Source organism: Rattus rattus, chromosome 14 (assembly GCF_011064425.1).
Source record: "Rattus rattus isolate New Zealand chromosome 14, Rrattus_CSIRO_v1, whole genome shotgun sequence".
NCBI classification, from domain to species: Eukaryota; Metazoa; Chordata; class Mammalia; order Rodentia; family Muridae; genus Rattus; species Rattus rattus.
This window is the reverse complement of record NC_046167.1, coordinates 12,514,316-12,540,985: the sequence shown is the minus strand read 5'-3', so window position 1 is coordinate 12,540,985 and position 26,670 is coordinate 12,514,316. Positions and strand designations below refer to the sequence as shown.

Below are 26,670 nucleotides of genomic sequence, written 5' to 3'. Positions count from 1 at the left end.
TCAAAGCTGTCAGCTATTCTGTAGCACACACTGCACTTGTGAGAAATGAGTCTCTGTGATTTGAATCTGTGTGTGTGTGTGTGTGTGTGTTGTTGTTGTTGTTGTTGTTGTTGTTGTTGTTTCAGGCTGGGTTTCACTACATAGCCCAGGTTAGCCTTGAACTTGTGACCGACCCCCCTTGCTATTTTTATTACCTCAGCATGATTGGCCATGACTGTAGGATATGTGCTGTGATAACTCCTTTGCGGCACAGAGAGGAGCCCAGGGGCTGCGCCTGAGCAAGTTGCACCCCTTTGCCCAGATAACCTCAGATAACCACCTTCACGCAAGCAAGGGGTTCCCATTGGCTCATGGTCACGTGGCCCTGTGACTTTATACTGTTTGGCATCGTGGCAGGAATATCGAAAGGAGCTTGTTCACCCACGGACAGCCAGGATCCCTTGCAAGCGCATGTTGTCAGCAACTTAACTTTCTGTACCTAGGCCCCCTCTCAGAAAGGTTCTACCAGCTCCCAGTAGATCCAGTAGATTTATATATATAAAATTTTTTGTTTTTAAAGTCACCCCAAAACACCATTTGTTTGCTTGCTTGTTTGTTTATATGAGTATGCTGTAACTGTCTTCAACACACAAGAAGAGGGCATTGGATCCCATTACAGATGGTTGTGAGCCACCATGTGGTTTCTGGGAGTTGAACTCATGACCTCCGGAAGAGCAGTCAGTGCTCTTAACCACTGAGCCACCTCTCTGACACCAATACCTTGTTTCCGACATGTTGTTCTATACACTACTTCCAAGCCCCTCTCAGAAGACAGGGAGCATTCTGTAGTGACTGCAGCACGCCAGACCATAAGAAACCCTATGAGGTGTGGAGGCCAGTCTGCCCAGACAGTCTGTAGCACTGGGGATTCGTGTCTTCTCTGAGATTCTACCAAGGAAAAAGTCAGACTGCCCCTATCCTAGCTAAGACATCTCACTATTCCACTCTCCTCTAGGGGAACCGTAGCTGGCTCTCTTTCCCTTAATAACCACCCTCTTCTTCTTTTTCTCATAGGCTCTACTTGCCCTACTCATCTTGCTCTGCTCTTGCCCCAAACCTTAATCTGGCCTCATGCTCGCTGGAAGTTTTGTTCTGAATCAGCTGGGCTCTACCACAGACATAACCACCCAGGCACCCTACTCTGCCCGGTACTCTAGGCGTGCGTGACCTGGAAGGTGAGTCCTGTTGCTACCTCCTGCTGGATTTGGTCACGTCATACCCCTAAGGTCAGGGAGATCATTTCAAAACTCATAGGCCAGCTCTGTCAAGGTGAGTCTAATTGATTATGCTTGCTCAGTATTCTTCCATCCCTAAGAGTCAAATTTTAAAAACCCAGAAGTCAAGACTCGCAACCCTCTAACCTCCTGGATTCTTCTGGATCCTGGGTTTCTTCAAAGAAACAAAGAATAATCTAGCTTTTTGGATGGGACAAAAGGCAAGGGGTGACTGATAGTGGAAGAATCTTCAATGATATTTCAAAATATCGTCTTGTACATTGTTTCGTCCTGACATGGAGCTGAGGATGAGCTCTTCGTTCACTTTAAGCTAGCTGCCCTCTTGTGAACAGTGATGGTGCATGCTTCTAATCCCAGCCCTCGGGAGGCAGAGGCAAGTGGATCTCTGTGGGTTTGAGGCTATCCAAGTTCCAGGAAAGCCAAGACTACATAGAGAAAACCTATTTCAAAACAAAACAAGAAATAAAGGGGTGGGGGGAGTCCCTTGTGTGACTTTTCCTAGGGAGACACTCACAGACCTAAGAAATGATTCTACCCAAAGCTAGCTTAGGGAGCCAGTAAGTCTTCCGGGATTGCCTACAGAAGTAGGGGTGAGGGGCTCCTTGCAGGAGCACGAAAGACTCAAAGGCAGCTGCATTGATTAAAATCCCACCCCAGCACAGGTGAAGACTCACAGAGGCTGCATCCCTGAAGCTCCCTCCTTCAATGTCTTGCAGGTAGATAGATCAGCTTATAATAGAACAGTCTAGTTTGTCTAACAACTGTTACTACTTGTAAAAACTTGGAGAGGGGCCTTGTGGCCCCTTATAAGTTTCGGGAGCTTCCTGTTCCTTGTAAATCTCGTTTACTTTCTGAGATTTAATGGATGTATTATGTATACTGTTATCCTTGCAGAACCCATGGGGAAAGAGTTTTGGCTCCTGGGAATGGCACCTCCCTCTAGAAGCAACATGATCCTAAGAGTTAAGATTTTTTATTCTATGTCTCCCACAAATACCCACATTTGCAAGAACTACCAAATCGCAAGGAGGATAGTCTCCTTTTACTTAAAAGCCTTCTACTGCAGGATGTGCCTCCCATCTAACCACTGGGATCCTGAAAAGGAGTCTCCGGCTTCCCCTGGGCTTTCCTGGGCGAATATGGAAAGCCCAAACTATAAATACAAGTCTTCCGCGTCTGCACGGGAAGAAGATGTAAAACATTCAAAGTTACAGTAGGCTAAACACTCCTTGCGATCCAGGATCACCCACAAGACTTAGGAGGTTTCCTGTGGGAGGTGTGGGCGCAGCCATGTGGTACATAGCTCTTGCCACTCATCACCGGATGACACTCATTTCACAACATCCGGCACATTCCTGGGGTCGCTACACAAAGAAACGAGCCAACCCAGTCCTCCTCTCCCTTAAACTCCTGCACAGCCGGAATAAACCAAACAAACCACTGGCACTGGCGCTGAGTTTCAGTCGCTGACCTACGCCCAGGGCAGGACCTGAGCCCCCCCCCCCCGTGTGGGGGCGTGACTCCAGGAGAAGGACACGGGGGCGGGGTTTTGGGGGTGGGGCCCTGAGGGCGGGGTTCTGAATGGTCAAGTCCGAAAGGGAAAAACCCCAGGCCTAGGCTGCTTGCGCCGCCGACCTTGCTATTTCTTGGCTGCGATGGCCTTGGTCGCCGGCCTGCGGGCCTTTGGGGCGAAGTGGCCCAGCTGGCTCAGGCGCAGCCCATGGGCCCCTCTCTCCGCCGGCTTCTGCAGCCCGGGGTCAGCAAGACCCGCGGGGCCCGAGTCAGAGCCAAGGCTCACCAGCACGCGACAGCAGGACGGAATCAGGTCAGCCTGCGGGCAGTGCCAGGGCTCTCCCCTGGAGTTGGGTGCCAGGACTCAGGATCAACAGGCCTCGTCGCCACTAATCCTGAGTTATTCGTCGCTGTTCTTTTCGTTTTCACCTCGAAAAAATGACGTCTTTGGTGGAGGAATCCTTGCATTACTGGGTTTACAGGGGTCCCTTCCCTATGCACACGAATACGCTGCATGTGTGAGTTTTGTAAGTGAAATCTGCCTAGTGGCTGGATACCGTGCCCAGTTACCCAGTCGTTTCTGAACATTTCTGCTGTTGCCATGGCCTCAAGAAAACCTATCACAAAAAAAGATCCATGCCCTTACAAAATCAGCAGGCTCCAGGGTTAGGGCATGCTGAAATGTAGGGTGGGAGTAGGTCAGTGAGTAAAGATAAAGGGCACATGCCCTGATCTCTGCCCCCTTGGGCCACAAACCTAAAAGCTTTAAACTTTTGTTTGTGTCAGTGCACAACCTGGGTGTAATGAAGACCCTTTTTAGGCCTGGCCAGGACAAGGCTGTAAAAAGAGATATATTTCCATGTTTAAGAGTTACAGACAGAGCTAGTTAAGTGATATATTCCCCTACTCCAGTAAATAGCTCTTCTTAATCCTGGATCGTGTTTGACTTTTTAATTCTCACCCAAACTTTTATGTGTTTCCCCCAAAAGAATAGAGAACCAGCCTCTGGCCTTGGCTCTCACCACATCTTCCCTTCATTCATCTACCTTTCCATTGCTACAGCTTTTAAGGGGCTTATCACACAAGTCTGTGGGTACCCATCTTCTGTCTGTCCCCTAACTCCCTACAGGCAGCTGTGGGTGGCCACCACAGGGGCTAGGCATTGGCGGGACTCAGTAACTAAAAACGTAGCTTACAAAGTGTAATCCCATTTCCTGTGGACTCCTTGCCCATCAGCAAAGACAGAGACACTCCCAAAGAAAGCCAGCGGAGGGCTCTGAAGTGTAGGGCCCATAGAAGGACCTTCCTTTCTGATTTTTAAGGAGACGCTTCTGATACTGTGGTCGTAAGCTGGGTACGGTAGAACGGGCTTGCAATCACACCACTGAAGCAGGACAATCCTGAGTTCAAAGTTCTCTAAGACTGCACAGCAAGTTCAAGACCAGCATAGGCTACATCCCCTCCCCAACAAAATAAAGTCTGGTGATACAAGATCAGAAATCCTGGAAAAGATAGGAGACTAAGTCCTTCAGAAGTAAACATGAATCGGGAATCAGAAGAGGAGGGCGATGAGATCATTGACTATAGATTATAGGAATTAAGATTCTTCCTGAGGGGTTGGGGATTTAGCTCAGTGGTAGAGCGCTTGCCTAGCAAGCACAAGGCCCTGGGTTCGGTCCCCAGCTCCGAAAAAAAGAAAAAAAAAAAAAAAAGATTCTTCCTGAGTCACGCATTAGAACAGTACTATGGTAAGCAGTGGGGGACTTGTGTGACTTGGTCACTCCAAGGCTCCCATTTCAAAGCTGTGCCACAGCAATAATGCTGTCATATCTTGAGGGCCACACTCATTGTCCCTTTCACACAATGACGTGCAAGATGTCCATTACCCCTCATCACAGACGGGAGTCAAGTGCAGAGATGACTGTCAAGGAGGTAGGCAAGTCTGAAAGAGATCCCCTTGTCTGCCTCCCAAGGTGTTTCCCCTCATGTGCCATCATGGCGGGCCTATGAGGCTAGTCCAGTCCACCACAGTCAGTAGAATTAGCTATGAAAAACAGAAGAGGTATTTCACAATGATGATCTTCAGATAGCTCATTGGACCGTTTTACCTCTATCTGTGTCCCATGGCTTGGGAGAGAGACTTCATCAGAAAGAACGGTCTCCTTTAAAAGCAGAGTATTGGTGAAAGTCTCACCTTAAAGCACTCCACTCTGAAGTAGCCATCGGGAATGCTGGACCGGGTGAGAGGTTGAGGAGTTTTGTTGTCCTGGGAAGTAAAGAGAGGTGCAGAACAACATAAGGGGACTTCCCTGCTCCAGCTTGGGTGACTGAGCAGCAGCTCAGAGGAGAGGGGTGAGCAAGGAAGGAAGATACCACACGCACACCTCCACAGAGCTGCCCGGAGATCATCATAGCAAACACACACATCTAGGGCTCTGGAGAGAGGCTTGAAAGACTGGGAGAGCTAGGGTGAATGACTGATGTCAGCACAGAGGAAGCAGTTGGTGTCATGGCCGCCAGTGATGTTGTCTGGGAAGTGTACACAGAACAAAGAGAGGGCAAGGGATGGAGCTCTGAGTGTCTCCTGCCAGAACCTAGGAGCCCAGAACAGAAAGCATGAAGAGACCAGAAAAGAATGAAGCCCTCTCCAGAGAAAACTGTTTCCTAAAGGGGGGAGTGGTGCAGGTCACAGTGATGTGTTTATATAAAGATAAAGAGAGGGGGCATATGCTCTATGGAGGTGTGGGAGGAGGGGGTGTCTCTGCCTGCCCATTCTGAGACATCCTTTCCCCCTGAGGGTAATAGGGAAAGAGAGAGAGAGAGAGAGAGAGAGAGAGAGAGAGAGAGAGAGAGAGAGAGAGAGAGAGAGAAGAGTAGGCCAGCCATGAGCATGTGGAGAGGGGGGCAGTCAGGGGAATGGAGAGAGAAGGGGTCAAAGGGGGAAGAGGGTAAGAGCAAGAGAGCAAGAGAGGGCTGGAGAGATGGCTCAGTGGTTAAGAGCATTGACTGCTCTTCCAGAGGTCCTGAGTTCAAATCCCAGCAACCACATGGTGGCTCATAACCATCTGTGATGAGATCTGATGCCCTCTTCTGGTGTCTGAAGACAGCTACAGTGTACTTCTACATAATAAATATAATAATAAATCTTTTAAAAGAGAGAGAGAGAGAGAGAGAGAGAGAGAGAGAGAGAGCGAGAGAGTCAGGAGGAGGCAAGCAGCCCCTTTTATACCTGAGAGTCAGGCATACCTGGCTGTTACCAGGTAACTGTGGGGGTGGAGCTTAGACAGAATGCTAACAACTGATGCATCTGGGCCTGGCAATCACTGAGGTAGGTGTCAGTGGCGTGGTGGGAAGAGAAATGGGCAAGTGGGGTCACAAGTGAGAACTGTCTAACTGAGTCTGGAAGGATTAACAGGATTCATCCGAACAGATGAATACAGCAAACCCATGTGGGTTGGAATCCTTTTGTACGATTTTGCCTAAGGCCTGTGTGTGTGTGTGTGTGTGTGTGTGTGTGTGTACTCGTGCACGTGTACTCTCACATGAACATGTTCACGTGTGTGCAGTTGCACGTGCATGTAGAAGCCAAATGATCACTTGGATTCCTTCCATGTTGCCCATCCTTTTGAGATGGGTTTCCTACTGGCCTAGAGTCGGTCTCCACTTCCCCAGCATTAGGATTCAAAGTACATGTCACAACACCCTACTTTGAAAGAAAGAAAGAAAGAAAGAAAGAAAGAAAGAAAGAAAGAAAGAAAGAAAGAAAGAAAGAGGAGAGAGAAAGAAAGGAAGGAAGGGGAGGAAAGAAAGAGGGAAGAGTGGAAAAGAAAGAGAGAAAGAAAGAAGAAAGAAAGAAAGAAAGAAAGAAAGAAAGAAAGAAAGAAAGAAAGAAAGGGAAAGAGAGAAAGAAAGAAAGAAAGAAAGGGAAAGAAAGAAAGAAAGAAAGAAAGAGGGAGGAAGGAAGGAAGGAAAAGAAAGAAAGAGGGAAGAAAGAGGGAAGAAAAAAAGAGTAGGAAAGAAAGAGGGAAGAAAGAAAGAACGAAAGGAAGGAAGGAGGAGAAAAGAAAGGGGAGAGAGAGAGAGAGAGAGAGAGAGAGAGAGAGAGAGAGAGAAAGCTCTCTCTAGAGATGGAATTCGGGTTCTCGTGCTTACAAAGCAATCTCTTGACGGAGCCATTTCCCCAGCCTTGCGGTGCCACCACGAGCACACTCTTTATTCTGCCACAAGGTAATTTCCGCCGCTTCCATAGGTAAAGCTTTCTAAGTATCAGCAGATCGGCCGCAAGTAATTCCTATACGTGGGAGAGGGTATGTTTACGAGAAACAGAACAATCTCACCGCTATCTGGGAGGCTGCAGCAAAATTGAAATGGTATCCCAAAAGGAATGATGATTCTTGTTGTGCTGAGGTAAATTTAGTCGTCAGAGTTGTTTAAAAAGAAAGAAAAAGAGCTCTCCTAAGTGGTATTGATGGAGGATCCAACTGACCGCGTAACAATAAAATGCCTCTCTGTTCTCTTAGAGAACAGAGAGGGCTTAGAGCTCGTGTGGGTGGAGACCGACAGGAAGCCTAAAGCATGTAATGAGAATCTGGTTTGGTTCGACGCCCATTTCTAAGGGCAGCAAAAATAAGACATTCCTACGTAAGGCTGTAGGATGACATACGGGTTGTTTCATTCGGAGCCTGGGCCATTTTAAAATCTCAGGGAGGCCCTCGAGGTGCCAGCTCTTCTCGAGATGCTACGTCTGTTGCACGGATGTTGCATGCGTCTGCTCACTCTTTTTTTTTTCTCGGAGCTGGGGACCGAACCCAGGGCCTTGCGCTTGCTAGGCAAGTGCTCTACCACTGAGCTAAATCCCCTCGTCTGCTCACTCTTTATCATCTGTTCTCCGATGGCGCAAATCATCCTGCACACTCACCGGAAACCTTACAAACGCCGCAGCGCGTTCACACTGCGCATGCGCCCGCAGTCAGGCCTCTGCTGCCTTCTCTTTGGAATGGGTAGGAGGAGACAGGGAAGGGGGACTTTTTCTTCCTTGGCTCCATTCCCAACCTCATTCTAAAGAATCAGCACCTGGAAGTGAGCTGTGGGTAGGGCCTGTTTGTCAGGTTCACCTAACCTGGCCACTGTCACCCGAATCTCACATCGTCTGTGACCACAGATGACTTGGAGACGGTTGTGACAAACCCTTGCTGTGGAAGTGGCAGAGTTTCTGACAGTTGGGAGAGGGGGGAGAAAAAAGAGCAAAAGCAAATCAAGGGACCAGGGAGAAAAGCCTGGCCTCCCTTTCAGGTCATCTTTTTCCTTGTTTTGACGCGGCTGTCACCCGAGGTTGCTGACAGACCCTTTAAGCTGGCAGCAAGCCCCAGCGCTTCTTTCTTCTTGGATTTCAAAATGGCTCCTAAATTAGAAAGGAATTGCAGGGGTCTTCTCTTGTTTTGACTGGTGCATGACCCGGGGACTATCAAATGCTTTCCACAGGAACATTGTCTTAAGCAACCCCAGGAGGAGGAATGCGCTGTCACTGGCCATGCTGAAATCTCTCCGAAGTGACATTCTTCACGAAGCTGAAAGCGAAGACCTGAAAGTCATTATAATTTCAGGTATTTCTCTGAAGCCTGTCGTTAGCAGTCCACAGTGCCCACGTAAGGCTTCTCAAAATGTGCCACCAGTGAGCCCGCGACCCCCTCTCCTCACTTCACTGGAGAATTGCTCTGATTCCTCTGACAAACACTGAGAACTTCTGTGCCGCCATGGTCTTGCCCCTTGTTAGCTGTGGGGATTGTAGCAAAGACCTTTGCTCAGTGAAATCATGGCTTCTCCTTGCCATCAAAGTCAGACAGTCCTACGCTGAGGAGATGGCTCAGTTGTGAGGCTCTTAGCCTCCCAAGGGCCAAGCCCACATAAAAAACGGGGCTTGGTACTACCAGTCTATAGTCCCAGACTGGGGGATTCAAGGCAAAGACAGGGCCACTCCCTAGAGCTCAGTAGTCAGAGAACCCAGCCTACTTGGTGAAGTTCCAGGCCGGTGAGAGACCCTATCTGAGGGGACAATGGGAGACACCTGAGCAGTGACACTTGAAGCTGTGCCCTGACCTTCACACGCACATGCTCATTTGTACCCATCCACACAGGAGCACATATGCACACAAGAGCAAAGAATCAGGGGAGGGATGCAGCTCAGTGGTACAACACTCGCTACCATGCACAATCTTCAGAACCGCACACACACATACACATAAATACACACACACATACATACGTAACACACATAGACACATACACATAAATACACACATACATACATACATAACACACATAGACACATACACATACACATACACATAAATACACACACATACATATATAACACACATAAACACATATATAACACACATACACACATATATAACACACATACACACCCCCAAACACACATGCACATACACACATACATAACATACATATACACATATATAACACACATATACACATACATAACACACATACACACGTATACACACAAACACACCCCAAAACACACACGCACATATACATACCTACACACATATATAACACACATACACACACAAACATACATATACACCCCAAAACACACACACATACACACACATAAAACACATTCACATACACACACGTACATAATATATACACATACACACATACATAACACACATACCCACACATAAATAACACACATATACACAAACACACATATATACCCCAAAATACACACACATACACACACATAACGCACATACACACACAAACACACATATACACCCCAAAACACACACACATAAACACATTCACATATACACATGTACATACAAATACACACATACATATATACACACACAAACACACACATAAGCATACACACACAAGCACACATATACACCCCAAAACACACACGCACATACATACACATAAACACATACACACACATGCACACATATGCACACATACACATATATATATACACACAAACACACATACACACGTGCACACACATATATACACATTTAAGATAGAATTCTCATTTAGAAGCCCAGTTTCTTCGTGGACTTTATAGGCTGACTTTAATCCCCACCCCCCTTGATGACTCAGCAGCAGTAGCAGGTGGGCTGTTGGACCCGCCCATTGGCCTATCTCTCCTAAGTCTGCAATGTCATTTTTTTTTTCTTTTCTATTTTTTGGAGCTGGGGATCGAACCTAGGGCCTTGCGCTTGCTAGGCAAGCGCTCTACCACTGAGCTAAATCCCCAACCCCTGCAATGTCATTCTTAATGTTGCCAAAAGTGTGACATTTTTGTCAATTTCTTTCCGATTTCTTCTCTCTCCTTTTCCAATATGTCTTTTGGGGTTTGCTGTTGCTGTTGTTGTTGTTTTTGATGTGTCTATTTGCCTTGCCTGCATGCATGTCCGTCTGCCACTTGCATGCCTGGCGCCTGCCGAGGGCAGAAAAGGGCATCAGGTCCCCTGGAACTGACATTACAGAGGGTTATGAGCTGCCATGAGGTGCTCACATTCAGAGCCAGGTCCTGTGGAAGAGCAGTTAGTCATTTTAGCCACTAAGTCATCTCTCAAGCCCCTCTAGTAGAATTTTTTAAATAAAATTATCATTTTGGAACTGGAGAGGTGGCCGGAGGTTCAAAAGCAATTATTGCTCTTGCAGAGGACCTGAGTTTGGTCCCCAGCACTCATATTGGGTGACTCACAGTCACCCCAGAACTCCATTCCATGCCTCTGGTCTCCAGAGACACCTGGACTCCAATGGACACACACAGAGACACAGACACATTAAAAATATTTTCTCTAGACAAGGTTTCTCTGTAGAGTCCTGGCTGTCCTGGAACTCACTCTGTAGACCAGGCTGACTTTGAACTCACAGAAATCTGTCTACCTTTGCCTCCCAAGTACTGGGCTTAAAGGTATGTGTTACCACTGACCTGTAAAACTAAATTCTTAAAAAGATAAAACTGTCACCTCATATATACTGCAATGGCACCAAAGTACCACAGTAACTTCACACACCCCAGAAAAATGCAGCAGATGCTGTCCGCTGGCGCTTTGTTAAAGCATCAGTGTCTCCTGAGGTACTCGGGGGTGCCTTCCTAGCAATGCCAAATAGAGATTTTCAACTGTTTTTTTTTTTTTAAGTTTTATTCATTTATTATATGTGAGTACACTGTACACACTCTTCAGACACACCAGAAGAGGGCATCAGATCTCATTACTTATAGTTGTGAGCCACCGTGTGGTTGCTGGGATTTGAACTCAGGACCTCTGGAAGAGCAGTCAGTGCTCTTAACCACTGAGCCACCTCTCCAGCCCTCAACTGTTCTATGTGGCGAAAGGGAAGGAAGTTGGAATCAGTAGCTTGCAGCAGGCATTTGAGGTGTGAGCCAAGGCTGCTAACGTCTTAAGGACACCTCATTCTCACTTGTAAAAACAGGATATCCTTGCTGTCACAAGGGAAGTGGGAGGAAGTGTTCTCAGCTTATCAGGGGAGCGACACTTGGTTGTTAAGGATAATGACAGGAACCACATCCTCAGCTCCTTTCTGTGAAATCAAGAGCTGGACCCTCGTGGCTCCCGTGTTTCTGCTCACATTCTGACCTCAGGTTTCAAAGGACCTGCATGAGTCGATAAACTGAGCCCAGACTGAGTGCGGAACTAAAATCTTCAGACCCGACAGGGCTTCGTGAGAAACTCAATCCCCAAGCCTTCTCCTGACATTACATTTTGCCACTTGGCCGCCTCTGATTGTTAACTTTTTTTTTTCTCTTCTCAACTGGAAATGCTCACAGCTGAGGGCCCTGTGTTTTCATCTGGACATGATTTGAAGGAGCTGACAGGTGCGCAAGGCCGTGATTATCACACTGAGGTATTTCAGACCTGTTCTGAGGTAAGCCAAGGTGACGGCCAGCATTCTAAGCATGGAAGCTGTTACTGTGTTAAATACAGAGGTAGCCTTCTGGTTTCAGATAAATCTACACACAGGGCCTGCTCACTAGAGAGGTGGGTACTGGAAACTTTGTAACTATTGGCCAGTCCCTCAGCCAAGCAATTACTGGGTTTAGACTTTTAAAAAGTAGCCGTGCCAGCTAGGGGGATAGCCCAGTGGTTAGAGGGCTTGCTGTGCGATTAAGGGGACCTGCATTTGAATTCCCAGCATGCATTGAGACACTGCATGGCCACACACGTCTGTGGGCATGCAGATACAGGAGATCCATCAGGGCTTGCCTACTGCCAGGGTAGCCAGAAACCCGTGAGTCTGGGTCCAGTGAGAGACCCTGGCTTAAGGGAGGAGGACTGAATGATAGAGCAGGACCCCAGACATCCTCCTCTGGCCTCTACATGTGTATACATGGGTATGTAACGCATACATCACACACACACACACACACACACACAGACACACACACACACACACAAGTGCACTAACACACAGGAAAAAAGGTAACCATGATTTGCTACTGACTGTGTATGCCAGCAAAATAAAGCAATGTACCCAGGGCTGCCACCTACATGGTTACCAGATGTCCTGGTGCACTGGCTTTGAATAAGAGATAAGAGTTGGCCAAGCAAGCATGAGAGACCTGAGGTAAACAGCATGCACATTCTGAAGGTGATATATATATATATCTTCAAAGAAGAAATTAACCTCTTTCTGTTTGTGAGGGTCAGAGGCTGACAATCAAGTGTCTCCCTCAACCACCTGGGTTTTGGGATTGACCTCTCTTTGACCTAGAGCTCAGGGATCAGGCTGGCCTGCTTAGCCAGTGAGCTGCAGAGACCCTCTGCTCTCCACCTCCCCAGCACTGGATTATGGATGCATTCGGGAATCAAACTCAGTCCCTCACGCTTGCACAGTAAACACTTTACTGATCGGCCTGTCTCCCTGGACGTTCAGATACATTCTGAGCACAGGTTTCTTCCTCTGCCATTCCAAAGACCCGTAAGCACACCGATCACCACTTTCTCATTATGTGGCAAGACAGAGAGAAAGAGCGCTCCTTTTCAAATTTACAGAGAAGTAGAAACAACCTGGAGTTAAGACTTAGAATGGCGTCTGTTTTAGAAACAGGGTCTCGAGTAGCTCAGGCTGGCCTTAAAGTTGTTATATAGCCAAGGCTGGGGTCGAACTCCTGATTCTCCTGCCTCCACCCTCCAGGCACTGGGGTTATAAGTATGCACCACTTGCCCGGCAATACAAACGAAAGGTCTGGATCATTTGCTTCACACATTGGCAATGTTGGCACAGTGTCCGATTCTCTGGTTTGCCAAGGCTTGCTGCTTTCAGAACCATTTTCCCACTAGGGAGGAGCTCACCTAGGAGAGCATCTACCTATCATGCAGAAGGCCCTGAGTTTAGTACACCACACTGAAAAAGTCATTTTCTACCGATTCCCAGTATATTTGACGAACATAGAAAAATATCTAAAAAGAAACCTGTGCACCACTTGTGTCCTCCACAGAACACCTATTGCATCACTCTGCTCTGATAGCGGGACGAGCAGAGCCCTGAACTGGTTAACAGAGGGCTGCACAGGAGTCTGGGCTTCCTCAGAATGCAAAGGCCAGGTTTCTTGGAAGCTTCTAGTTCATCATGCCGCTGGCTCCTCAGGAAATACGCGGCGTATACCTAGGGCTTAGTCCTAAAATCCAAACGAGAATACGAGGCTTCTTGTAAAGATTTCTTTTTATTATTTTTAATATGTATATGCGGGCGGAGAGGCATGCGCACATGAGTACAGGAGCCCACAAAAAACTGAGGCATTGGGGTTGGGGATTTAGCTCAGCGGTAGAGCGCTTGCCTAGCAAGCGCAAGGCCCTGGGTTTGGTTCCCAGCTCCAAAAAAAAAGAAAAGGAAAAAAAAAAAAACCAAAAACTGAGGCATTAGGGCTGGAGATGTGGCTCAAGTGGTTAAGAGCACTGACTATTCTTCCAGAGGTCCTTCAGTCCTTCCGGTATGTCTGAAGACAGCTACAGTGTACTCATATACATTAAATAAATTATATATACATGTGTGTATATATATATATACATGTATATATATATATATATATATATATTGATTAAAAGGGGGGCTGGAGAGATGGCCCAGTGGTTAAGAGCAGTGACTGTTCCTCCAGAGGTCCTGAGTTCAAATCCCAGCACCCACATGGTGGCTCACAACCATCTGCAATGAGATCTGATGCCCTCTTCTGGTGTGTCTGAAGACAGCTACATTGTACTCATATATAATAAATAAGTACATCTTAAAAAATAAAAAAGGTAAATTCTATAATTAAAAACAACAAAACCAAGGCATTGAATCCCCTAGAAGTGGAGTTGCAGGCAGCTCTGAGCTACCCAACATGGGTGCTGGGAACCAAACTCTAGAAGAACTCGAGTTTTTAAACACGGAGCCTCCGCTCTTGGCCCGAGTGCTGTTCTTTAGCACTGATTCTGCGAAACTCAGACCGTCTTGGGCAAGTGTGAACACCAGGAAGCCCTAGCATGATCAGGGAGCAGACTAGGCCAGGAGGAGCTGCGTGCTGCACTGTTCAGTTCATGCACAGGACGGTTGGATTCTAAAAGGCAGAAGGAATCACGTGTCAGCTTGGCCTCTGCAAGCACATTCGTCCCAGACCACAGGCCGCCAATTATTTACAAGTTGGGAGGAGGACAAACGGAGTAAGATTTGGAATGGAAGGGGTTGAGGGCTCTTCTGGGTGCTGATGTGCTCACCTAGAGACTCATTTCCCTCTCCTCTTCCGATCTGTTGACAGCTAAGGAGTCTTTCCTTGAAGAGACCCTTCCTTCCTTTCTACTCCTCACAAGGGAGTGACAGTACATTGCTTTTGGGGTTGGGGATTTAGCTCAGTGGTAGAGCGCTTGCCTAGCAAGCATAAGGCCCGGGGTTTGGTCCTCAGCTCCTGGGGGGCGGGGAAGATGAGGGAGAGGGAGAGGGAGAGGGAGAGGGAGAGGGAGAGGGAGAGGGAGAGGGAGAGGGAGAGAACATTGCTTTATAAAGGAATATGGGGGAGAGAATGCTGACCCCTCGGTTATGTTGTTGTAAGAGGCTGAACCAGAGTTCAGCTGATGCACCTTTTGGAGCAGGCAGAGCATAAACAGTTCTAATTCAGGAAGACTGGAAAGACGGCATCAATTCTCCACTTCCGTGGGTTTGATTATCCTGGCTTGTTTTTTTATCTTTTTTGTTTGTTTTGTTTTTGTTTGCTTGTTTGTTTGTTTTTTATTTTTTGAGGCAGGGTCTTTCTGTGTATCCCTGGCTGTCCTGGAACTCTCTCTGTTGAACAAGCCTCAAACTCATAGAGATCCTCCTGCCTCTGTCTCCTGAGTGCTGGGCTTGAAAGCCACCACTGGCTGATTCACTTTTTATCAAAGTTCCCTTTGTCTTTTCTAAACTGCCTTCTGAGTTGATTTAAAATATTTGAATTGATAAAAAATAAGTATGTATTATAGAAAATTTTTAAATTTAAAAAACAAGAGTAAGATGTTCTTATCATACATCCCCACAAACCCAGAGAAGACTGCAGTATTTTGTTATATTCGAGTTTTAGTGACTTTTTTTCCCCTAAACACATGTTTAAAGGATCTTCTGTAGGTGTGACTGCAATATGCCACAGTGTGTGTCACATGACTGCAGTGTGCCACTGTGTGTGTGTCACATGACTGCAGTGTGCCACTGTGTGTGTCACATGACTGCTATGCCACTGTGTGTGTCACATGATTGCTATGCCACTGTGCGTGTGTCACATGATTACAGCACTGACTTGCTTCCTAAGGCAGGTAGAGTTCTGTAATAGACTTCGGGTCGGCTGACATACGGCCCGCCATGTTGTGTTAGGTTAGTGCTGACATTATACATCTATCTCAGCGTTGTGAAAACGGAAGGGTCACGTGTCTTGTTCAGAGTTCTTAGCAGGCGCTCTGCCTATCACTGCATTAGCTCTAAACCACCCAGGTGCTTTATTTCCCCCATAGAAATCTTCATTTCACTGATAGCGTTGCATTTATTTAATAGCTATAGTTCAGTGCACATTATATTCGACGTTATATTTGTCAGCTTCCTATAGCGTAAAGAAATAACTCAAGCGATCAATTTCTGTTTTTAAAAAAAATGGGGGTTGGGGATTTAGCTCAGTGGTAGAGCACTTGCCTAGGGCAAGTTTTAAGGCCCTGGGTTCGGGTCCCCAGCTCAAAAAAGAAAAAAAAAAAAAAAAAAAAAAAAAGAAAAAAAATGGGTTTTGACATTCAGATTTAAGATTAGGGATCAGGTATGGTGGTGCAGGCCTTTAATCCCAGCCATCAGGAGGCAGAGGCAGGTGGAGTTCCAGGACAGCAAGAGAGAAAAGAGAGCAAGAGCCCACAAGTCCTTTATGCTTTTTTAAATGTTTGTTTTTATTGTATGTGTATGTGTGTTTCGTTCTCGTGTGTGCGAGTGCACCGTGCATGTGCAGTACCTGAGGAGCTAAGAAGGGGGCATCTGCTCTTGTGGAAACATTACAGATGGTTATGAGCGACCATGGGCGTTGTTAACTGAACCTGGATCCTCTGCAAGGGCAGCCAGTGCTCCTAACTGCTGATCTATCGCTCCAGCCCCAGCCCGATTCCTTTGGAGGGGATGTGCCAATGACCTAAGGACCTCCAAAAAGACCCCACTCTCACTGGCTTGGTCGCCTCCCAATGACACCGCCCTTAGATAAATCTCTAATGTGTGGACTTTTGGAAATCATCCAACAACCATAGTCGTCATTTACTTTAAATTTTTGTTTAATTTATTATTAATTATCATTATTACATCTTTTTGTAGTGCGTGTGCATACATGTGTATGTGTGTGCGTGGTGTGTGTGAGCACTCACCCCATGACACACACATGGAAGTGAGAATGCAGCCTTGTAAAATCATATCCCTCCTTCCACCTTTATATGGGTATTGAATTCAAGTAACCAAGCTTGCGTGGCAAGCACTTTGCCCACCGAGCGATCTCACTAACTGCCCATTTGAATCATTTCGAGTTTCGTTTGCTGTCGGGTAATGATTCGGTGAGCATGCTTGACCATAGAACTCTTTACCCATTTCAGAGTTCTTATGAGTAGGATGGATCCCTGAATCGGTGGTTAAAAAAAATAAAAAAACATTCAAAATGAAGGAAACTCTCTCTTCGCAACTTCAGACTTCAGACAGTGTGTGAGTTCTTCCTTTCTTTACTCCAGTTCTCTGTAGGAATGAGACCCACCAGTAACCTGCCCCACTGTCCTCCATGACAGGCAAGAGCCAATTACATTCACAGACAGTACTATGTGTGTTTACAATGTGCACATGTTTCTGGGAAGGCAGTAGTTAACAATGTCAAAAATCTCAAAAGACAACCCCACCCATCCAAAAGAAAAAACTACTATCAAATGTTATGGGATTCCCTTAAGTCCACCACAGCTATGTATTCCTTGAGGATGAGGATGGGTTTGGAGAGAATCATGGATAGGCACTTCCATAATTCAGCCAACAACAGCATGTCCTACACAGACATTAACAGCAAAATCTACACTACACCCAGAGGCATGGTGTATAGACGGGGCAGCCTGCCTCTCAGGCTACATGGCATGCAGATGACAAAGCCCTGCTGGTGACCTCCCAGGCAGAGCTGTGTGTAGACAGGACGTCCAGTTCCACAAACTTGACATACCCTAAAGACGGTGACGCCAGCTTTTACCTACAAAATAGACCGTAGAGTTTGTTCCACACCTAAGATAGGTGGCATAGAGTGGGCAAAGCCTAAAAACCTGTTCCACACCAGGACATAGATACATAGGGAAAGACTAGGTAATAGACTAGGGAAAGCCTAGTCTATTCAGCCAACAACAGCGTCCTACACAGGTAAAGCCTAGTCTATCACCTGGACTAACAATGTGTAAATGACACAGCCAGCTCTCTACCTAGACCACCTGACAGGCAGATCTTATACAAGGTTAGATCAAGCACGGGGGAATGCTACAAGCAATGGACAGGCAAACAGGACCTGTATGAGATGAGGCCTCCAGGGTACTGTGGTACACAGTCTTCCAAAGCTTTCTTAAATAAGTAGACGGAATACATGCTACAGTGACTATCTTTAAAGTCTTGGGTGGGGGTTGGGGATTTAGCTCAGGGTAGCTGGGTTCGGTCCCCGGCTCCGAAAAAAAAGAAAAAGAAAAAAAAAATAAGTCTTGGGTGGCCAAGGCAGGGCTGTCGCAAATGCAGCGCCTACCCCAGCTGCAGAGTATGTTTGGAAGCCAGCTTGGGCAGCTCGGTGAGAACTTGTCTCAAAATACAACAGAAGAAGGGCTTAGGATGTGACTCAGTGATGTGCTCAGGGTCCTGGGTGCTATGGGGCACACCAAACCCTAAATATAACCCAGGGACTCACGAAGCAGCAGCACGGCGTCCATATCATTGGGTACTGTGTGCTGCACATCACGATACTGCTGCATGCTCACACCACTTGTGGTAGCACTGCCTCTCACTCGACACTACAATGTTAGGGTGAGTAGTCACAGGACGGTTGGAATTATCAGTCTCATCATAATATACACATACATATACATGCACACATACATATGTATACATATACACTTACACATACATATACACACACATACATATGTATACATATACACGGACACATACATATATATACATATACACATGCACATACACGCACACATACATATACACTTACACATACATATACATGCACACATACATATACATGCACACATACATATGTATACATATATACTTACATATATATGTATACATATACACTTACACATACATATACATGCACACATACATATACATGTACATATACATATACACTTATACATACATAAACATGCACACATACATATACATTATGCATACATTTTCACATAGACACACAAATATGTGTGTGTTCATGCATGTGTGTATATGCATGTGTATGGGGGTGCAAGTACATATTCATGTTTGTAGATGCCATGCTCAAGGCACCACTTTTGAGACAGTCATTCACTGGCCTGGAGCTCCCCAGTTAGGATAGACTATCTGGCCAGTAATCTCCAAGGATCCTCCGGTCTCTAGTGCTGAAGTTATAAGCATGGGTCCCCATGCCAGGCACTGTCTGTCTGTCTGTCTGTCTGCCTACCTGCGTGTGTGCATGTGTGCATGTGTGCGTGCATGCGTGTGTGTGTGTGTGTGTGTGTGTGTGTGTGTGTGTGTGTGTGGTGTGTTTCACTGGGAATCGAACCATGGACCTCACCCTGTGAGGCAAGCACTTAGCTAGTGGGCTAGCTCCCCAAGCTCTGAGAATCTTATAAAGCTATTGTCCTATATAGAGTTTGTACCTGACCAGAAACTTCCTCATGCAGTGCCTGACTATATAATTGACTACTGGGGGAGGGAGGGAGAGCTGACAAATATCAAGTGTTTATGAATATAAAAGACAAGTTTCCCAGGCAAAGCTCTTCAAATCTGTGAAGGTCGTTTCTCCTTTCAATTGCTGCCTTGGGGAAAAGCCCAGATGTAGCCCTATCTCCCCTCCCAACTTGCCAAGGTTCAAAGAGCAATAATTTAGAAATCGAGGTTGCCATGGCAACACAATCTGTTTAGAGCGTCATGGAAAAAAACTAAGCTTCAGATAGAAGTTAGCGCTCCGGCCCTGTATGGTGGCGGGGGTCACAGGAACGTGCTTTTGTCTCTCCTCTCCGCGCCAAGGGCTCTGTCTGTTTCAGGAATCTTGCTTATTTTTATGACAGCGGGGTGTCTCCCCTCCCCGTTTTAATGGAACCGAGAGAGTTTGCTATGCAGCATGGTAATTTGAGAAGTAATTACTAAGGAAATTGCCTTCGAGTCCCCTTCCCACCTTAATTTTCCAAGGAAGCACCAATGCCAATTTCAGACTTTTAACAGGCGGGCTGTCCCGAGATGCGGAGAACTGACAATTGTGAAGGGGTTCGCTTGCTCCCCAGGAACAAGACCCCACAGTCCTCCAGCAGGGCGCTGGGGAGGCAGGAGGAGTAGGTTTAAACGCCACTGTCACCCTCTTCCCATCATGTTCTGACCTTAGGTAAATGGCTTGCTCCCATCCCCAGCTCCATGTCCTCGTTCCTAAATAGGGTCTTTCCTCACGGGAACCGGTTATGAACCAGACTCTACAGTCTGCCTCATCAAAGATGTAACACAGGTTGACGGCTTTACACTCCCCCCACCCCAAGACTCTGATGAACTAATGTATGAGGAGGGTGCTCCGAGAAGTCAGTCATGTAACATGGTGGCGGGTAGTCAGCTCCTCGTGATGCGTGGAAGTGAAGTGGGTGTATCTGTCCCGCAGGTCATGATGCTGATCCGGAACCACCCGGTCCCCATCGTTGCCATGGTCAATGGCTTGGCCACAGCTGCCGGCTGTCAGCTGGTTGCCAGCTGTGATATTGCTGTGGCCAGTGACAAGTCTTCTTTTGCTACTCCTGGGGTGAACGTTGGACTTTTCTGCTCTACCCCAGCGGTTGCCCTGGGGAGAGCCGTGCCCAGAAAGGTAACTGAACTGCCCCGTCTGTGCTCACAGAATTAAGGTCGGGAAGGGTATCTCTGTGGGGGTGGGGAGATGTTTGCCACATAAGCATGAAAACCTGAGTTCAATCCCCAGAGCCCACATAAAAAAGCCTGGTGTGGTGGTGCACTCCTGTAATCCTGGTGCTCAGAAGGCGGCCACAGATGGACACCTGGAGCTTGCTGGCTGACCAGCCAGGGCTACTCAGTGAGCTCCAGGCCAGTGAGAGACCCTGTGTCCCCGCCCCATACAAACAAGGCACATGGCACCTGAGAAACAATACCAGAAATTAGCCTCTGGCTTTTACACAGAAACACGCATGCTCACACACATGCACGCATGTGCACCCCGGTATCTTCTATCTTCTACATTGGACATTCACCCCAAAGCCACTAGTGTCCCTCTGTGCAGGGGGAGGGACGGGCTCGCTGCCTGTTCCTCTGTAGCGTCAACCTGTGAACCTGCCATATCTCAATCGGTGTGACTGTTTGGGTTTTTCTGTGTTGTTTTTGTTTTCAGGAAAGCGTAGCTTTTGTGTAATCCTATTTGAAATGCCATCGAACCGGTCTTGTCCCACTAAATGGCTGCCCAGGAGACACAGTGCACAGCATGCTGACACGGCGCCAGTGTCTAGGGGCTAAGGCTGGATCTCTGGCTTCTTAACAACCTGCCTCACTCCAGAAGGGGTTTAAAGTGTCTGATTTACAGTCCCAGGCTTGCAGTGGTTAGACCAGGCCTAGCCTGTCCATAAGACGTGAATCCGCATGAGGGGCAGCTGTACTGTCAGAGCTGTCTTGTCATTACGAATGACGGTCAAGTCCGTTCCCCTCAGCCTCACAGAGCAGCATTTAGTGAGCACCCCTGAATCGGAAAACCACGGCGTCTGTTCTGGGAGAGAGGCACCCTGTTCTCAGAGGGAAATCTGGAAGCGAAGGTGCAAACCTATAGACAGCAAGCAAAGACCGAACAGCTTCCTAGAACGGGCTGTCTCGTTCTGAAACAACTGCAAAAAGTAACAGTGACTCACAGGCCTGGGGCAAGAAAGAATCGAGACCCAAAGGGGAGCGAGTTGTACAGCCAGAGAGCACCAGGGAGGATTTCTCCCTCCCAGGGACCTCCTTGGTAGTTTCTGCAGAAACGTGTGTTCCTATGGAGATACTTCGGTTAACGACGAGCCAGTGTGCTGATACCAGGCTTGGAGTGGGCTGCACGCTACAAGAGATGATGGCTTGCTCAAGCGTCTTCCAAAGAGGGGATGTTTGCTTATTGTTTTAGGTAGATATCTGCCTTAAGTGCATCCATGTTTAGTGAATATTTCGTACATCATGACCCAGACTTCAAGTCAGAATATATTACAAATCTCTTGTGATACTTACAGACTGTCTTGTAACAGCAGACGAAACCGTGAAGCCTTTCATATCAAGAAGTTGCCATACTGGTTTATCCTCTTCCAACACGAGACTTGCCGGAATGTTTCGTGGTAAAGGCATTTAAGTCCATTGACAGGGAAAAAAACAGCAAGCCTCTAAATTAAGGCTTACCAGAATTCCTAGAAATTTCATACTGTGTCGTGTTGGCCAAATTTTACATTTGTTTTTGAAAAGAAAGAGGAGAAATGTAACCAAAATATCCCTTAAATTCCATGGAAGTCCAGTTCTGGGAACCACGTTGCACAATCTGCACAGTGTGACAGATGAAGGGACAGGGCATCGTGTGAACCAGAATTTGCCTTTTCCCTGCCAAAGAACGAGTTGTCAGGAAGCGGGCCTTCTCAAATGAGGAGCAAAACAGTCTGTCTGCCCTGGGGGTGGGGAGAAGGCTCTGTCAGCAAGTTCCAGCTGCGCAAGCAGGAGTCCCATCCGCAGAGCACACTTATCAAAGCCAGGCCTAGTGGTGCACACTCGTAATCCCAGAGCTGGGGAGGCTAAAACAGGAGGATCCCTGAGGCTCAGGGACCAGTCCACAACTTCTACTGAAAGATCCTGGCTCAAAAGAACAAGCTGGACGGCTCCTGACAAACAACACCCAAGGTTGACGTCTGACCTCTAAATACACATGTACACATGCACGTGCACACATGCACGTGCACACACACACACACACACACACACTCAGATTTCTGGTTTCTCTTCTTGTTCTGAAGCCCAGAAGAAGAGTGAACTCAAACACACAGTAAACATGTGGGTGCGTCTGCTGATGATAGGGCCCTGTGTTTATCCACAGAGAAGCAGGCAGGAGCTTTTGCAAATTGTCCTGGATGGGAAGTCTCAGTCCTTTCCACAGGACAGCATGGGTTGGACTCTAGCTCCCTCTGCTGGACACTCTAGGAAAATGTTCTGGTGGGATGCAAAGTGAAGACTGCAGTTTGTCTACTGGGCAGTCGAGTCCCCGTGATGGGATTAGTCCCTGGAGGGAAAGGGTGCCAGGTCCTGTGTGCAGACACAGTGATACTTCAGTCTCTGGACCTAGAAGCAGGTTTCTCCCCAGACACTAATTCTGCTGATGCCTTGAACTTCCCAACCTCCAGAGAGACCAAAGCATGGGGACCACCCAAAAGCTAAGCAGAGTCCCCAGGATGCTGCAACACACAGTCATCGCATCTGTGTGACCTCTCTGCTTTACTGATCGGCTCAGGTGCTGTGACCCCTAGAAGCCAGTGTCAGTCACAGAAATATCCATTCGGAATGAGGATGTTAATATTAGCCACTCCACTCACTGGCATCTAGTGCACCGGGAATCCAGTTAACACCTATTATCTGGAGTAATCACGGGAACACTGAGGATGCAGGTGCCCATTCCTCTGTCCAGAGGAGGGATCAGACTCTGAAGGGTCAGTTTGTTTGACCCTGGTGGTTCCACATGTCTGCCTCCAAACCTCTCCTTTCTAGGAGATGGTCTGACATCCAGGTTAAGTCACAACCTCAAATCTTGATGGCCATTTTGAATGAAAATCCGCTTAGCGTAAAGAATTACTGACTTACCAACTTCTTAGGGTGACCAAAGAGGTCCCAGCCTGAATGGCAGTGTGAGTCCATTAATGAGGAGGGGAAGGAATCTTTTCTTGTGCATCTGAAGTGTCAGCAAATACACCCAAGTGTGGAAACTTGGGGACTAAGATTAGATTGTCCCGATCAGCTGGAAAATCAACGTGCTTTTTCCCTAGCGATTGTCACCCTCTAACCCCTTGAACATCTATCTATAAGCTATAAAAACATGTGGCTCCAGTAGTCAGAAAGGAAACTGAGGCCTAGGGGGGTTGAGCTTGGCAGAATGACTTAGGATTCCAAGGGCAGGGCTAGAATGCTATTCAGGTCTTACGGCCTTTGACCTTGCTTCAGGCAAACCTTCCTTGAGTATGCGGTATTAATGGAATTAATGGATTAATACTTCCTTGATCTTCTGGGCTGAAGGGAGAGAATCCAGGACTGTAGAGACAGATGCCTATTGTTGAGTGTATCCTTCTGCTGGTCTAATGTTTTATCCTCAAACTTATGGAGAAGAGCAACACACAAGAGTGCTCTGGGCTGAGCTTTTCCACCCTCGTGTGGTAATCCCTAAGAGGTCCCATGAGTCCTCTTCTCCCCCATCCCGGTGCATCCAACAGCCAGCCCCCTGCCTTCGTCCTGCTTTTTCCCCTCCATTCTCTTGTTCCTTTGTTTGCCTCAACAGCTAAGACTTCTGGGACACGCGCAGGGTCCCCTCGATGTCTGTTGTGCTACTGTGTGAGGTAGGGAATGTAGAGATCAGAACCTGACTGCAGCCCAGCGACCAAGCAGAGACCCCAGAACGAGATTCTCAAGGCCAGGCAGGAAAGTCTCCCCTCACCATCAGTGCAGCACAAGGTTCCAAGACTGGACATCCAAGAGAAAGGCAGACGGAAAACCCTGTACCTCTCAACCAAGGTTTGCAGCCGCCATGACGGACTTTGCCCTGCACAGCGCTTGCCTTCCTAGGCTCATTCATTCCTTCCTTCATTCGTAAATATGGAAGGTTGTTTGCATTGTGCAAGAAAGTTCTCCTAGTGCTGGGGATAACAAACAGAACATACACCAAACGCCCCCTCCCTTGTTGGAGTTACATGCTAGCAAACGCAATCAACACATATGTGTGCATACTACATGATATACCGAATGGCAAAATGTGTAAAGGATGAGGGTGTGGCCGGAATTGAGAATTTTAATATGGCGGCAGCAGAGGGCCTCGTTGAAAAGGTGACAAACAGGGAGCTAACGCCTTGAGGGGAAGACGTTCCAGGCAGAGGGGGAGACAAGCATGAAGCCCTGAAGTGAGAACGCACTTGGTGTCTTGAGAATGTCCACCAGGATTTCCAGAGATGGAGAGGAAGCACCCTTGCTCTGTGACCCAGAGTGCCCACAGACCCCACTCTTGTCAACATAGTTTGAAGCTACGGGTGCTGACTTTTAGGGTTATTAAATGAGGTTCAACATATGGCAGGCTGTGGAATACAGGGGAGGGGAGAGGTTGTGTCCCATCTTCCTGCAACCTTGGCATCAGGGAAAGGGTTGGTGTGAGGGAAGCCATTTCCTCGCCTTGCCTCGTCTTGCCCACTTGAGCATCACAGCCGTGCTAGGCTCTGTTTCTGGTCCCTGAAGACATTTAAGCCTCTTCATGTCCCCAGAATAGAAGCTACTCTCTGGGGTCCTGCAGAGGAAGTGGCACCCATGGAGTTGTGTTCTTGTGGAAAGCAGCCCCCGTACCGTTTGCAGGAGATTATGAGCCTTTTTCTAGCAGGACCCAGGATAGTCCCTGTTAGATAGGCTGCCCTTCTGCGCGTGGCCTTTAAGGGGTGGATGGACTCCCCAGGATTGCCAGGGCCTACTGATCAAATCTGTGAAGCACCAAGAGGACCCGGGGGGAGACTCCACCTGTTGCTGGATTCTTGTATTTTCTTGGGTCTTGGAATGATCTGGTCATCTCCCTGGCAGGGAGCTGGGGTGTTGACAACATCAAGGGGTGCTAGACAATGTGTCACTTGAGGAAGCAGATACCTAGGCTGAGGCATGCAGGTAAGTCTAGAGAGTGTCCTGTTGCCCATGCCCTGGGCTACTCAACACCTGACCCTACCTGTCTTGGGGGTTGGAGGTGAGGTAGTGCAGAGTCAGTGACACAGACTCCCAGAGCAGGTGAGAAACACCACAGCAAGCTCATCTGAGCACTGCTGCAAGCTCCTTTAATACCCTCCACCTGCGCCCCATTGGTCCCAAGAAAGCATCTCTTCTAAACAGCAGTTCCTGATTGGCAGACAGCACCAGCAATCCTTGGTCTCTCAGGCAGTCCTCAATTAGGTCCTCCTGAGGGAGATGCTTTTGCAGCTGTGTGGCCCTGGCGTTTACCTAGAGGTGGCCCCGCCATTCCTGCTACAGTGACTGTCTCAGTTCAGTGAAACAGAACTAGGGGCTGAGGAAGTTTTGGGTCTGAAGAGCACTTTACTGACTCCGCCTGTCCTTCCTCAGGTGGCCCTGGAGATGCTCTTTACTGGGGAGCCCATTTCCGCTCAGGAGGCCTTGCGCCATGGCCTCATCAGCAAAGTGGTCCCAGAGGAGCAGCTGGAGGAAGAGACCAGGAGAATAGCAAAGAAGATTGCCTCTTTGAGCCGCTCGGTGGTGGCGCTGGGCAAGGCTACCTTTTACAAACAGCTGCCACAAGACCTTAGCACAGCCTACTTCCTCGCCTCCCAGGCCATGGTAGACAACCTCGCCCTGAAAGATGGGCAGGAAGGAATTGAAGCCTTCATCCAGAAGAGAAAGCCCGTCTGGTTCCACTGAGCCAGCATGAGGAGTGCTGAGTCAGCTCTAGGAAGCCCCCTGCCCTCCCGTCTTCTCTTGCCCCAGCCACACTGCCGCCTCCTGGTTGTGGGAGAGCAAAGCCACCTTTCTAACTTGGATGTTGGTTTCCCAGTGTGTGATCTGTATTCAAGGCCATGGTTCTGTGGGAAACAGATACAGCGGAGGGAACGACTTGCTAGGTCAGTGGCCAGGTTAATGTGCACAGGGGTGTGCGGGCCCTGACAGAAACCCCAGAACCTGAAATGAGGAGCTGCCCCTACAGGTGACAGTGAAGTGAGGCGTGAAGGAAGGGTGCCACCCCCCCACACCTCCCCACCCCCCCACCTCCCCACTCCCCACCCCTCCTTCCCCACCCCCACCCCCGCTCTTCTGTAGTTTCCTACAAGCACAGTCTGTTCCGGTTGCTCGTGGCAAGTTGAACATTTCCAATCTCCATGAGATCATCTCCACACTGAAAATCTTCTTGATTCTACCA

The 26,670-nt window shown here is 47.8% G+C and overlaps 1 protein-coding gene across 1 annotated transcript; it reads left to right on the top strand.

Annotated features, from left to right (window-relative positions):
- The first annotated feature begins 2,864 nt into the window (after positions 1 to 2,864).
- On the top strand, positions 2,865 to 26,510 carry Echdc3 (enoyl-CoA hydratase domain containing 3). The gene is made up of 5 exons (XM_032884589.1): positions 2,865 to 3,099; positions 8,268 to 8,389; positions 11,620 to 11,717; positions 20,173 to 20,373; positions 25,863 to 26,510. The coding sequence occupies exons 1-5, from the start codon at positions 2,930 to 2,932 to the stop codon at positions 26,172 to 26,174; spliced, it is 903 nt and encodes a 300-aa protein (XP_032740480.1). The 5' UTR covers positions 2,865 to 2,929; the 3' UTR covers positions 26,175 to 26,510.
- Positions 26,511 to 26,670: the final 160 nt, after the last annotated feature.

Bases quoted from the DNA above. Each gene is read 5' to 3' on its own strand.
- Echdc3 (XM_032884589.1), top strand. From the start codon at position 2,930: ATGGCCTTGGTCGCCGGCCTGCGGGCCTTTGGGGCGAAGTGGCCCAGC. The intron at 8,390-11,619 runs GTATTTCTCTGA...AAATGCTCACAG, and splicing joins GAAAGTCATTATAATTTCAG to CTGAGGGCCCTGTGTTTTCA. The intron at 20,374-25,862 runs GTAACTGAACTG...GTCCTTCCTCAG, and splicing joins GGAGAGCCGTGCCCAGAAAG to GTGGCCCTGGAGATGCTCTT.